At 55.6% G+C, this 12,429-nt stretch overlaps 2 protein-coding genes across 2 annotated transcripts; both read right to left on the bottom strand.

Moving 5' to 3' along the window:
* Positions 1-469: 469 nt before the first annotated feature.
* On the bottom strand, positions 470-3,198 carry LOC130142065 (adenosine 5'-monophosphoramidase HINT1-like). Its single transcript, XM_056323495.1, has 3 exons — positions 3,033-3,198; positions 1,516-1,620; positions 470-705 (listed from the first exon to the last, which is right to left on the bottom strand). Exons 2-3 carry the CDS (start codon positions 1,582-1,584, stop codon positions 541-543), a joined length of 234 nt encoding a protein of 77 aa, XP_056179470.1. The 5' UTR covers positions 1,585-1,620; positions 3,033-3,198; the 3' UTR covers positions 470-540.
* Positions 3,199-6,402: 3,204 nt separating this feature from the next.
* Positions 6,403-9,239, bottom strand: LOC130142063 (adenosine 5'-monophosphoramidase HINT1-like). Its single transcript, XM_056323494.1, has 3 exons — positions 9,076-9,239; positions 7,560-7,664; positions 6,403-6,750 (listed from the first exon to the last, which is right to left on the bottom strand). The coding sequence occupies exons 2-3, from the start codon at positions 7,626-7,628 to the stop codon at positions 6,586-6,588; spliced, it is 234 nt and encodes a 77-aa protein (XP_056179469.1). The 5' UTR covers positions 7,629-7,664; positions 9,076-9,239; the 3' UTR covers positions 6,403-6,585.
* Between the last annotated feature and the right edge of the window lie 3,190 nt (positions 9,240-12,429).

The raw sequence follows: 12,429 nt of genomic DNA, 5'->3' as shown, positions 1-12,429 counted from the left end.
TTGGAGCGCACTCTGATGCCTGTTGTCGTGGTTTAGAAGCGAGAGTAGTAGTACTTCTTCTGATACGGAGAAGAGGGCTTGGGGGTTTTTGGCAGGTCAGGGGCGAGGAAGGGCAAAGCTGGTTGAGAGGTGCTGGATGCTTCGCTTTGAGCTAATAAAGATTTAGCACGGGGATATCCCCTCCGTCTTGTGCGCCTTACTGAGGGAAACAGTTCTGCAAGTTAAAAGGGTGTCTCCGCGGAGTGTAACTACGGGGAATGTTTCCGTCTGTTAACAGCGTTCCATAGATGGGCAATGATTTACCCGGTCGTTTGAAGCCTGACGCAGGAGCTCCAGTTCTTTGTCACTTTTAGTGCCAAGTGAGAAAAAGCGGAGCCGAGATCCTTTTTCTCACAGGAGCCTCTTATACTACCTTCCACAGACACACGCCACAAAAAACCCAAAATCAGACATCAACAGCGGCTAGACCGACGGGCAACAGATGAAATCCATTCAGTGGCGATTTGTACACGTGCAGCCACTCTGGCGGTGCAAAAATCTTTAGCCAGGCGGCCAGCCCCACTGACGGCCACCCAGAAGACGTAGGTGTACGTGATAGACAGGCCGCCCACCCTCGGGCCCTTCATCCACAACCATCCGGAATCCACTGGCCAGGCCCAGGTGAGCAGCACGCTTCTTGCCAACAATCATTAAATGCCCAAGAAGCTGGAGAAGGAAGTACAAAACCATAAATAAAAAAAATAAACAAAGAAGGGAGCGGGCAGGGAGGGAAGGAACGAGAGCAGAGAACCACCCAGAGAAACCAGGTAGCCAATTCCTAGCAATTCAACCAGTGCGCTTCAAAGTACCGTCTGCCCGCCCGCCCGCCCGTCCACCCGCAACTGACGTTTTCCAAGCAAAGCTATAAAGAGCGACTCTGCGCTCTACCGGGGTGGGGGGGGGGGTGTGTGTGGGGAAACAAGAGGGTAACGGACTACAAAACAGCCACAGAAGCCAAGTTTGTCTCCGGGTTAAAGCCCCCGTGATAGCTTCAGGCAAGACAAGCAATTCTGGTGGAAAATAAACTTTAGGCTGCCTTTTGCGTGGGTTTACAAAGTCTCTGAACCTGACTTTCGTCGCTCAAAGCGAAGCATCCAGCACCTCTCAACCAGCTTTGCCCTTCCTCGCCCCTGACCTGCCAAAAACCCCCAAGCCCTCTTCTCCGTATCAGAAGAAGTACTACTACTCTCGCTTCTAAACCACGACAACAGGCACCAGACTGCGCTCCAAAAAAACACCGCCGCGTTCTGCACCGGAAGTACGTGCCCAGGGCTGAGCATTGCTTTATATCACTCCTTTTAGTCAAAAAGCTCAACTCCGTTACAAGCTAGAGGCAAAAGATTATAGCGCCAGAAAGCCCACAGTAGCCTACTGTGTCCTATCGAGAGGAAAAGGGGGGGAATGGGAAAGAGCCTAGGAAATTCGGAACCAATTACAGGTACAGTTTAGCGTACAGAAAGCTTCCACGGCACTCACGGATTCACCAGAATCTTCGGCTTCAGAAAACCTGGTAATTGGCTCCTTCGGCACGACTAGGAAAAGCATCGGAGCTCGCGGTGAAGGATCACAGGACGCAAGGCACTGGAGGAAGAGCAAACAGTGAAAACGCTGAGGTTTTTCCTTACGCGATACTAATACTTTCTATACACAGAATACAACATATTTACAGAGCCCCCTCCAGAAGTGGGATTCGGCACGCAAGGCGACGGGGGCAAGGAGACGGGCCAGTACTTCAGATTAGCGACCTGCGGTATGCTGTCATTTGGGTCGATCGTTTCCTAAGCGGTTTTCCTATTCGATGGGGTCCACGCCGAGGCAGGAGACAAATGGCTTAACTGAATCGGCAAAGAACTTGGTGAAGTGGAAGATGAGCGGCCATCCATTTCCCATGCTACAGGGAGCTCAAGTACTGAACAAAAGCATAATCACAGGAAGCCTGCCAGCGCATAGTACGAGTCTGTCTTCTGTACCGCGCATAAACCCTACCTTCAGAAGCAGAAGACATCCCTAACTGCTAGTCCTCAGCATTTCAATAACAACACGATACGGGACACAGCCTTAAAGTTAACGTCGCGTAGGTAACGGCTGCATTTCCTTCCCCACAGTCTAAGCGGCTCACTCCAGTTCCTAGCGCGTTGTGGTGCGCCAGCACCCGTGAACCTTGCAAGCACGCTCTTGGCACGGTCCCACTTCACCACAGAAACAAGATCCGGGAAGCTTTTGCAGCCTGCGGGATGACCGGCTTCTAGATTTTTTTCAAGAAAGATAAGAAAAGCTGCAATTCTTTGCTTTAACAATCCAGTTTGGGGGTTCAGAACCAAAGCCTAGCACAGCAGAGCTGTGAAATCCCTATAATGCTATTACGAGGCACATCAAGACCTGCCTTTCTCCTAGGCAGGACCAACTCGTTACGGTCAGTACTCAGACGTTCACTGCTGACATACATACGTACGCACAGCCGGAATCCCCGAGGAGACTGACTGCGTGCGCTTTATCCAAGGTTTCAGGACTATCGCCCTACGCGCGGCAGGACCACTCCCATCCCTCGGCAGCAAACTCTGCACGACTTGCAGCGCCAAAGGGATATCACGCGGCAAGCGCCTGCGGCTGCCACCAAGCGCGTTACCGTCAGAGGCCCTCCTCTGCACGCGCACGTGGACACGGTGGGGCTGGGAAGCGAGGCGAGCCGGACAGCACCGGCAACCCAGTACGCGCCGCGGCAGCCGAGGGAGGGGGCACAGAAGCAGCGCGATGTTTATGGGATGGTGCAGCAGAGAGCGCCACAACCCAGAGAGGCCCCGTCCGCCCCCTGCCCCGTCCCTCCACCCACCCGCAGCAACGCCGCCACCCGCCCTGCCGCGCTGCCGGGCACCGCGCAACGGGTCCGGCTCAGGGTGCCTGCGAGCGCGGGGGGAAGGGGGAAAGGAAGGGGGAAGGGAAGCGACGGGAAGCGAAGCGAAGAGGAACCGCGCACAGAGCAAAGCCGCGGCTACCTCCTCGTCCTCGTAGGTGACGTTGGCGGGGAAGCGCCTTGCCGATGATCTTTCCGAAGGCAGCAGTGGCGCCACCGGGCCGGGCGGCCCGCGCTCCAATAACCTCGTCAGCCACGACAGCGCCCGTAGTCGCCCCCGCGCTTCCGCCACTCGGCCAGCCCCTCCGCGGCGCCCATTGGGCCGCCAGATCGCCGCCGGCCGATCCCGCGTCTCGATTGGCTGGCTCGCCTGTCGTTTTCGCTTGTCGCCGCCCCCTCGCCGGGTCCGCCCTCGTCGACCGGGTGCTTACCGGGGCTCAGGGAGTTTGCGTGCCCTCGGGGCGCGGAGGGATCCGACCTGGGGGTGGAGGGAGAAGACGTTGGGCGAGCCCGCGGAGGCAGCTGTGCCGCGTAGTGCTGCGACCCTGCGGGCGGGCAACGAGGTCCCACAAGAGGCTGTTGTCGCGAGAAGTACCGTTTCTTGTTTCTTATTACCGCATCGAGCCCACCCCAGGCGGGCTTGTGGCTTTTTGGTGCTGCTCCCTCCAGTCAAATGGCTGCTTTTTCACTAAAAGGAGTGATATAAAGCAATGCTCAGCCCCGGGCATGTACTTCCGGTGCAGAACGCAGCGGTGTTTTGGAGCGCACTCTGATGCCTGTTGTCGTGGTTTAGAAGCGAGAGTAGTAGTACTTCTTCTGATACGGAGAAGAGGGCTTGGGGGGGTTTGGCAGGTCAGGGGCGAGGAAGGGCAAAGCTGGTTGAGAGGTGCTGGATGCTTCGCTTTGAGCTAATAAAGATTTAGCACGGGGATATCCCCTCCGTCTTGTGCGCCTTACTGAGGGAAACAGTTCTGCAAGTTAAAAGGGTGTCTCCGCGGAGTGTAACTACGGGGAATGTTTCCGTCTGTTAACAGCGTTCCATAGATGGGCAATGATTTACCCGGTCGTTTGAAGCCTGACGCAGGAGCTCCAGTTCTTTGTCACTTTTAGTGCCAAGTGAGAAAAAGCGGAGCCTAGATCCTTTTTCTCACAGGAGCCTCTTATTGCTCAGAAAGAAGGCTTTTTCTCTTGAATCTCTCCCCGCGCCCCACCCCCACCCCAAGGGGACTGGATCCCCAGATATTTCCCAACTTTCCTGCCTCCAAAGCGTCCTGTTCCTACCCCAGTCACTATCGTTCTTTAAACCACCAACCCCCTTCAACTTTGACACGGGGGAACTTTGACACGGGGGAAGCTGCCTTTTAGGCTTTGTGAAGGGCTGACCTTGGCCGGCTGCCCAGGGGCTCTCTCACTGCCCCTCCTCAACAGGGCAGGGGGAGAAAACAGGATGAAAAGGTTCCTTCGGGAAACATCCACCTGCCGGATCCCCGGGCAGCAAGGCAATACCGGCCCCGGCCAGCCTTTTGCCCTTCCTTAACTATGCTTTCACAGGGGCGCCGCCAGCTTCGCTTTGCTGCTCAGCTTTGGCCTGCGGTGAGTCCGGTGCCTAGCTAGCTGGCTGGAACCAGCTGTGCCCGCCACAGGGCAGACCCTGGCCTCTTCTCACAGAGGCCACCCCTGCAGGCCGCACCTGGGGCGCCGTGTCCGGTTCTGGTCCCCACAATTCCAAAAAAGACGCAGACAGACCGCAGAGGGTCCCAAGGAGGGCCACGAAGACGATCAAAGGGCTGGAGAGCCTGCCCTGGGAGGAAAGACTGAAGGAGTTGGGTCTTTTCTCCCTTGGAGAAGAGAAGGCTCAGGGGAGACCTCATCGCAGTATTCCAGTGCTTAAAGGGTGGCTACAAAGAGGACGGAGGCTCTCTCTTCACAAGGAGCCACGCAGACAAGACAAGGGGCAACAAGTACAAGTTGCACCAGGAGAGAGGCTTCGCCCCAAAACAAGACAGAGGTTTTTTGGTTTGTGTGTTTTCTTGGTTGGGGGTGTGCGTGCGTGTGTGTGTGTGTGTTGGGTTTAACAGCGAAAACAGTCATCCACTGGAACAGCCCCCCCAGGGCTGCGGCAGAGTCCCCATCGCCGGAGGTTTTTGAGATGCAATCGGACAGGGGGCTAGACGATCTCATCTAGGCTCCCTTGCCCACAACAGGTTGGACCAGCTGATCTGTTGAGGTCCCTTCCCACCTGGGCTGCTCCGATTCTTCAGCGGACCCCTGCTGAAAAACCCTTTGCGCTCTCTGGTTTGGAGCAACGTGTCGGCAACCTTGCCTGCGAGGCGAGACGTACATTCCGCCGGGCGCCACAGACTTCTAAAACCTGTGGTAATCACCCAGTCTCTCTGAACATACCTTAGCTTCTTCAAGATTCCCCCGCCCCCAGAAGCGGGACCACCACCTAGATACCTTAGGGAGCTTACGCAGACAGCACAATAGAGGTTACCTAGCTCAATCCTTCAGTAAGCAAACACTGCACCGGTGCAGTTTCAAGGAAACATCATCATATGTCACTTTCCATCCACTTCAGGTAAATCATTTCCATCTCCTCCCCGGGGAGATTAAATAAAGGGTTACTTACCAAACTTCACCTGATCGCTTGGGGATATAGAAGAGATGAAGACGCCTTCCAGTGGGCGTCTCGGATGCCTCAGTAACATGCTGTTCAAGGGCCACGAAGGATCGCCCTGCTTTCCCGTGCCCATCTCCCTTTTGTAACAGCCGTTAAAGAAAGATGAAGTTTGCCATCTCCCCGCGATGTAGTTTTGGCTTGGATGGAGGTAACTTTCCCCATAGCAGCCCTCATAGTGCTGTGCTTTGTAGTTGTAGCTAGGAGGGTGTTGAGAGCACAGCGATGTTTTGGCTACTGCTGAGCAGTGCTCCCCACGGCATGGAGGCTGCCTCTCCAACCACCACCACCCCCACAGCCCAGTAAGCTGGGGGTGGGCAAGAGGTTGGGAGGGGACAGAGCCAGGACAGCTGACCCAAACTGACAAGGGAGAGATTCCACTGTGCTATGGAAGCACCACAGCTGCCATTCAGGCCGATTGTTTTCTCCCTCCTCACCAGAAAAGGGAGATCAACGGGGCCTTATCATATCACACAGCCGTTGCAGAAGTGCTCCAATGGGAGTTGGATGCTTCCGACACGTTGCACTGTGCCAAAGCCACCCTCGTATGGCACGCCTGTAGCGTCACATACAGTAGTCTCTAAAGTTTTAGCAGCAGCCTACGCTGGCTCTACGTACGTTTGCGTCCCGCCTCCCAAAAGCTAAGAGTTGGCTTCCTACAAGACGCAGGAGACTGCTAAGCGCTTCCAGCGTCACGCTTCAAGCGACTGGGCAAATCATTGCCCATCTATAGAACGCTGTTAACAGACCGAAACATTCCACATACTTACGCTCTGGGGAGACACCGTTTTAACTTGCAGAACCGTTTCCCTCAGTAAGACGCACAAGACAGAGATGATATCCCCATGTTAAATCTTTATTGTGCAACTGCTGCTCAAAGCTTTTACTACCTTCCACAGACACACGCCACAAAAAACCCAAAAACAGACATCAACAGCGGCTAGACCGACGGGCAACAGATGAAATCCATTCAGTGGCGATTTGTACACGTGCAGCCACTCTGGCGGTGCAAAAATCTTTAGCCAGGCGGCCAGCCCCACTGACGGCCACCCAGAAGACGTAGGTGTACGTGATAGACAGGCCGCCCACCCTCGGGCCCTTCATCCACAACCATCCGGAATCCACTGGCCAGGCCCAGGTGAGCAGCACGCTTCTTGCCAACAATCATTAAATGCCCAAGAAGCTGGAGAAGGAAGTACAAAACCATAAATAAAAAAAATAAACAAAGAAGGGAGCGGGCAGGGAGGGAAGGAACGAGAGCAGAGAACCACCCAGAGAAACCAGGTAGCCAATTCCTAGCAATTCAACCAGTGCGCTTCAAAGTACCGTCTGCCCGCCCGCCCGCCCGTCCACCCGCAACTGACGTTTTCCAAGCAAAGCTATAAAGAGCGACTCTGCGCTCTACCGGGGTGGGGGGGGGGTGTGTGTGGGGAAACAAGAGGGTAACGGACTACAAAACAGCCACAGAAGCCAAGTTTGTCTCCGGGTTAAAGCCCCCGTGATAGCTTCAGGCAAGACAAGCAATTCTGGTGGAAAATAAACTTTAGGCTGCCTTTTGCGTGGGTTTACAAAGTCTCTGAACCTGACTTTCGTCGCTCAAAGCGAAGCATCCAGCACCTCTCAACCAGCTTTGCCCTTCCTCGCCCCTGACCTGCCAAAAACCCCCAAGCCCTCTTCTCCGTATCAGAAGAAGTACTACTACTCTCGCTTCTAAACCACGACAACAGGCACCAGACTGCGCTCCAAAAAAACACCGCCGCGTTCTGCACCGGAAGTACGTGCCCAGGGCTGAGCATTGCTTTATATCACTCCTTTTAGTCAAAAAGCTCAACTCCGTTACAAGCTAGAGGCAAAAGATTATAGCGCCAGAAAGCCCACAGTAGCCTACTGTGTCCTATCGAGAGGAAAAGGGGGGGAATGGGAAAGAGCCTAGGAAATTCGGAACCAATTACAGGTACAGTTTAGCGTACAGAAAGCTTCCACGGCACTCACGGATTCACCAGAATCTTCGGCTTCAGAAAACCTGGTAATTGGCTCCTTCGGCACGACTAGGAAAAGCATCGGAGCTCGCGGTGAAGGATCACAGGACGCAAGGCACTGGAGGAAGAGCAAACAGTGAAAACGCTGAGGTTTTTCCTTACGCGATACTAATACTTTCTATACACAGAATACAACATATTTACAGAGCCCCCTCCAGAAGTGGGATTCGGCACGCAAGGCGACGGGGGCAAGGAGACGGGCCAGTACTTCAGATTAGCGACCTGCGGTATGCTGTCATTTGGGTCGATCGTTTCCTAAGCGGTTTTCCTATTCGATGGGGTCCACGCCGAGGCAGGAGACAAATGGCTTAACTGAATCGGCAAAGAACTTGGTGAAGTGGAAGATGAGCGGCCATCCATTTCCCATGCTACAGGGAGCTCAAGTACTGAACAAAAGCATAATCACAGGAAGCCTGCCAGCGCATAGTACGAGTCTGTCTTCTGTACCGCGCATAAACCCTACCTTCAGAAGCAGAAGACATCCCTAACTGCTAGTCCTCAGCATTTCAATAACAACACGATACGGGACACAGCCTTAAAGTTAACGTCGCGTAGGTAACGGCTGCATTTCCTTCCCCACAGTCTAAGCGGCTCACTCCAGTTCCTAGCGCGTTGTGGTGCGCCAGCACCCGTGAACCTTGCAAGCACGCTCTTGGCACGGTCCCACTTCACCACAGAAACAAGATCCGGGAAGCTTTTGCAGCCTGCGGGATGACCGGCTTCTAGATTTTTTTCAAGAAAGATAAGAAAAGCTGCAATTCTTTGCTTTAACAATCCAGTTTGGGGGTTCAGAACCAAAGCCTAGCACAGCAGAGCTGTGAAATCCCTATAATGCTATTACGAGGCACATCAAGACCTGCCTTTCTCCTAGGCAGGACCAACTCGTTACGGTCAGTACTCAGACGTTCACTGCTGACATACATACGTACGCACAGCCGGAATCCCCGAGGAGACTGACTGCGTGCGCTTTATCCAAGGTTTCAGGACTATCGCCCTACGCGCGGCAGGACCACTCCCATCCCTCGGCAGCAAACTCTGCACGACTTGCAGCGCCAAAGGGATATCACGCGGCAAGCGCCTGCGGCTGCCACCAAGCGCGTTACCGTCAGAGGCCCTCCTCTGCACGCGCACGTGGACACGGTGGGGCTGGGAAGCGAGGCGAGCCGGACAGCACCGGCAACCCAGTACGCGCCGCGGCAGCCGAGGGAGGGGGCACAGAAGCAGCGCGATGTTTATGGGATGGTGCAGCAGAGCGCGCCACAACCCAGAGAGGCCCCGTCCGCCCCCTGCCCCGTCCCTCCACCCACCCGCAGCAACGCCGCCACCCGCCCTGCCGCGCTGCCGGGCACCGCGCAACGGGTCCGGCTCAGGGTGCCTGCGAGCGCGGGGGGGAGGGGGGAGGGAGGGGGAAGGGAAGCGACGGGAAGCGAAGCGAAGAGGAACCGCGCACAGAGCAAAGCCGCGGCTACCTCCTCGTCCTCGTAGGTGACGTTGGCGGGGAAGCGCCTTGCCGATGATCTTTCCGAAGGCAGCAGTGGCGCCACCGGGCCGGGCGGCCCGCGCTCCAATAACCTCGTCAGCCACGACAGCGCCCGTAGTCGCCCCCGCGCTTCCGCCACTCGGCCAGCCCCTCCGCGGCGCCCATTGGGCCGCCAGATCGCCGCCGGCCGATCCCGCGTCTCGATTGGCTGGCTCGCCTGTCGTTTTCGCTTGTCGCCGCCCCCTCGCCGGGTCCGCCCTCGTCGACCGGGTGCTTACCGGGGCTCAGGGAGTTTGCGTGCCCTCGGGGCGCGGAGGGATCCGACCTGGGGGTGGAGGGAGAAGACGTTGGGCGAGCCCGCGGAGGCAGCTGTGCCGCGTAGTGCTGCGACCCTGCGGGCGGGCAACGAGGTCCCACAAGAGGCTGTTGTCGCGAGAAGTACCGTTTCTTGTTTCTTATTACCGCATCGAGCCCACCCCAGGCGGGCTTGTGGCTTTTTGGTGCTGCTCCCTCCAGTCAAATGGCTGCTTTTTCACTAAAAGGAGTGATATAAAGCAATGCTCAGCCCCGGGCATGTACTTCCGGTGCAGAACGCAGCGGTGTTTTGGAGCGCACTCTGATGCCTGTTGTCGTGGTTTAGAAGCGAGAGTAGTAGTACTTCTTCTGATACGGAGAAGAGGGCTTGGGGGGGTTTGGCAGGTCAGGGGCGAGGAAGGGCAAAGCTGGTTGAGAGGTGCTGGATGCTTCGCTTTGAGCTAATAAAGATTTAGCACGGGGATATCCCCTCCGTCTTGTGCGCCTTACTGAGGGAAACAGTTCTGCAAGTTAAAAGGGTGTCTCCGCGGAGTGTAACTACGGGGAATGTTTCCGTCTGTTAACAGCGTTCCATAGATGGGCAATGATTTACCCGGTCGTTTGAAGCCTGACGCAGGAGCTCCAGTTCTTTGTCACTTTTAGTGCCAAGTGAGAAAAAGCGGAGCCTAGATCCTTTTTCTCACAGGAGCCTCTTATTGCTCAGAAAGAAGGCTTTTTCTCTTGAATCTCTCCCCGCGCCCCACCCCCACCCCAAGGGGACTGGATCCCCAGATATTTCCCAACTTTCCTGCCTCCAAAGCGTCCTGTTCCTACCCCAGTCACTATCGTTCTTTAAACCACCAACCCCCTTCAACTTTGACACGGGGGAAGCTGCCTTTTAGGCTTTGTGAAGGGCTGACCTTGGCCGGCTGCCCAGGGGCTCTCTCACTGCCCCTCCTCAACAGGGCAGGGGGAGAAAACAGGATGAAAAGGTTCCTTCGGGAAACATCCACCTGCCGGATCCCCGGGCAGCAAGGCAATACCGGCCCCGGCCAGCCTTTTGCCCTTCCTTAACTATGCTTTCACAGGGGCGCCGCCAGCTTCGCTTTGCTGCTCAGCTTTGGCCTGCGGTGAGTCCGGTGCCTAGCTAGCTGGCTGGAACCAGCTGTGCCCGCCACAGGGCAGACCCTGGCCTCTTCTCACAGAGGCCACCCCTGCAGGCCGCACCTGGGGCGCCGTGTCCGGTTCTGGTCCCCACAATACCAAAAAAGACGCAGACAGACCGCAGAGGGTCCCAAGGAGGGCCACGAAGACGATCAAAGGGCTGGAGAGCCTGCCCTAGGAGGAAAGACTGAAGGAGTTGGGTCTTTTCTCCCTTGGAGAAGAGAAGGCTCAGGGGAGACCTCATCGCAGTATTCCAGTGCTTAAAGGGTGGCTACAAAGAGGACGGAGGCTCTCTCTTCGCAAGGAGCCACGCAGACAAGACAAGGGGCAACAATTACAAGTTGCACCAGGAGAGAGGCTTCGCCCCAAAACAAGACAGAGGTTTTTTGGTTTGTGTGTTTTCTTGGTTGGGGGTGTGCGTGCGTGTGTGTGTGTGTGTTGGGTTTAACAGCGAAAACAGTCATCCACTGGAACAGCCCCCCCAGGGCTGCGGCAGAGTCCCCATCGCCGGAGGTTTTTGAGATGCAATCGGACAGGGGGCTAGACGATCTCATCTAGGCTCCCTTGCCCACAACAGGTTGGACCAGCTGATCTGCTGAGGTCCCTTCCCACCTGGGCTGCTCCGATTCTTCAGCGGACCCCTGCTGAATAACCCTTTGCGCTCTCTGGTTTGGAGCAACGTGTCGGCAACCTTGCCTGCGAGGCGAGACGTACATTCCGCCGGGCGCCACAGACTTCTAAAACCTGTGGTAATCACCCAGTCTCTCTGAACATACCTTAGCTTCTTCAAGATTCCCCCGCCCCCAGAAGCGGGACCACCACCTAGATACCTTAGGGAGCTTACGCAGACAGCACAATAGAGGTTACCTAGCTCAATCCTTCAGTAAGCAAACACTGCACCGGTGCAGTTTCAAGGAAACATCGTCATATGTCACTTTCCATCCACTTCAGGTAAATCATTTCCATCTCCTCCCCGGGGAGATTAAATAAAGGGTTACTTACCAAACTTCACCTGATCGCTTGGGGATATAGAAGAGATGAAGACGCCTTCCAGTGGGCGTCTCGGATGCCTCAGTAACATGCTGTTCAAGGGCCACGAAGGATCGCCCTGCTTTCCCGTGCCCATCTCCCTTTTGTAACAGCCGTTAAAGAAAGATGAAGTTTGCCATCTCCCCGCGATGTAGTTTTGGCTTGGATGGAGGTAACTTTCCCCATAGCAGCCCTCATAGTGCTGTGCTTTGTAGTTGTAGCTAGGAGGGTGTTGAGAGCACAGCGATGTTTTGGCTACTGCTGAGCAGTGCTCCCCACGGCATGGAGGCTGCCTCTCCAACCACCACCACCCCCACAGCCCAGTAAGCTGGGGGTGGGCAAGAGGTTGGGAGGGGACAGAGCCAGGACAGCTGACCCAAACTGACAAGGGAGAGATTCCACTGTGCTATGGAAGCACCACAGCTGCCATTCAGGCCGATTGTTTTCTCCCTCCTCACCAGAAAAGGGAGATCAACGGGGCCTTATCATATCACACAGCCGTTGCAGAAGTGCTCCAATGGGAGTTGGATGCTTCCGACACGTTGCACTGTGCCAAAGCCACCCTCGTATGGCACGCCTGTAGCGTCACATACAGTAGTCTCTAAAGTTTTAGCAGCAGCCTACGCTGGCTCTACGTACGTTTGCGTCCCGCCTCCCAAAAGCTAAGAGTTGGCTTCCTACAAGACGCAGGAGACTGCTAAGCGCTTCCAGCGTCACGCTTCAAGCGACTGGGCAAATCATTGCCCATCTATAGAACGCTGTTAACAGACCGAAACATTCCACATACTTACGCTCTGGGGAGACACTGTTTTAACTTGCAGAACCGTTTCCCTCAGTAAGACGCACAAGACAGAGA

This window comes from Falco biarmicus, chromosome W, assembly GCF_023638135.1.
Source record: "Falco biarmicus isolate bFalBia1 chromosome W, bFalBia1.pri, whole genome shotgun sequence".
In the NCBI taxonomy this organism is placed as follows: Eukaryota; Metazoa; Chordata; class Aves; order Falconiformes; family Falconidae; genus Falco; species Falco biarmicus.
Note: the sequence above shows the minus strand (reverse complement) of the source record. Positions and strands in the feature narration are given on the sequence as shown.

Bases quoted from the DNA above. Each gene is read 5' to 3' on its own strand.
- LOC130142065 (XM_056323495.1), bottom strand. From the start codon at position 1,584: ATGCTTTTCCTAGTCGTGCCGAAGGAGCCAATTACCAGGTTTTCTGAA. The intron at 706-1,515 runs GTGAGTGCCGTG...TTCCTTCTCCAG, and splicing joins CCGAAGATTCTGGTGAATCC to CTTCTTGGGCATTTAATGAT.
- LOC130142063 (XM_056323494.1), bottom strand. From the start codon at position 7,628: ATGCTTTTCCTAGTCGTGCCGAAGGAGCCAATTACCAGGTTTTCTGAA. The intron at 6,751-7,559 runs GTGAGTGCCGTG...TTCCTTCTCCAG, and splicing joins CCGAAGATTCTGGTGAATCC to CTTCTTGGGCATTTAATGAT.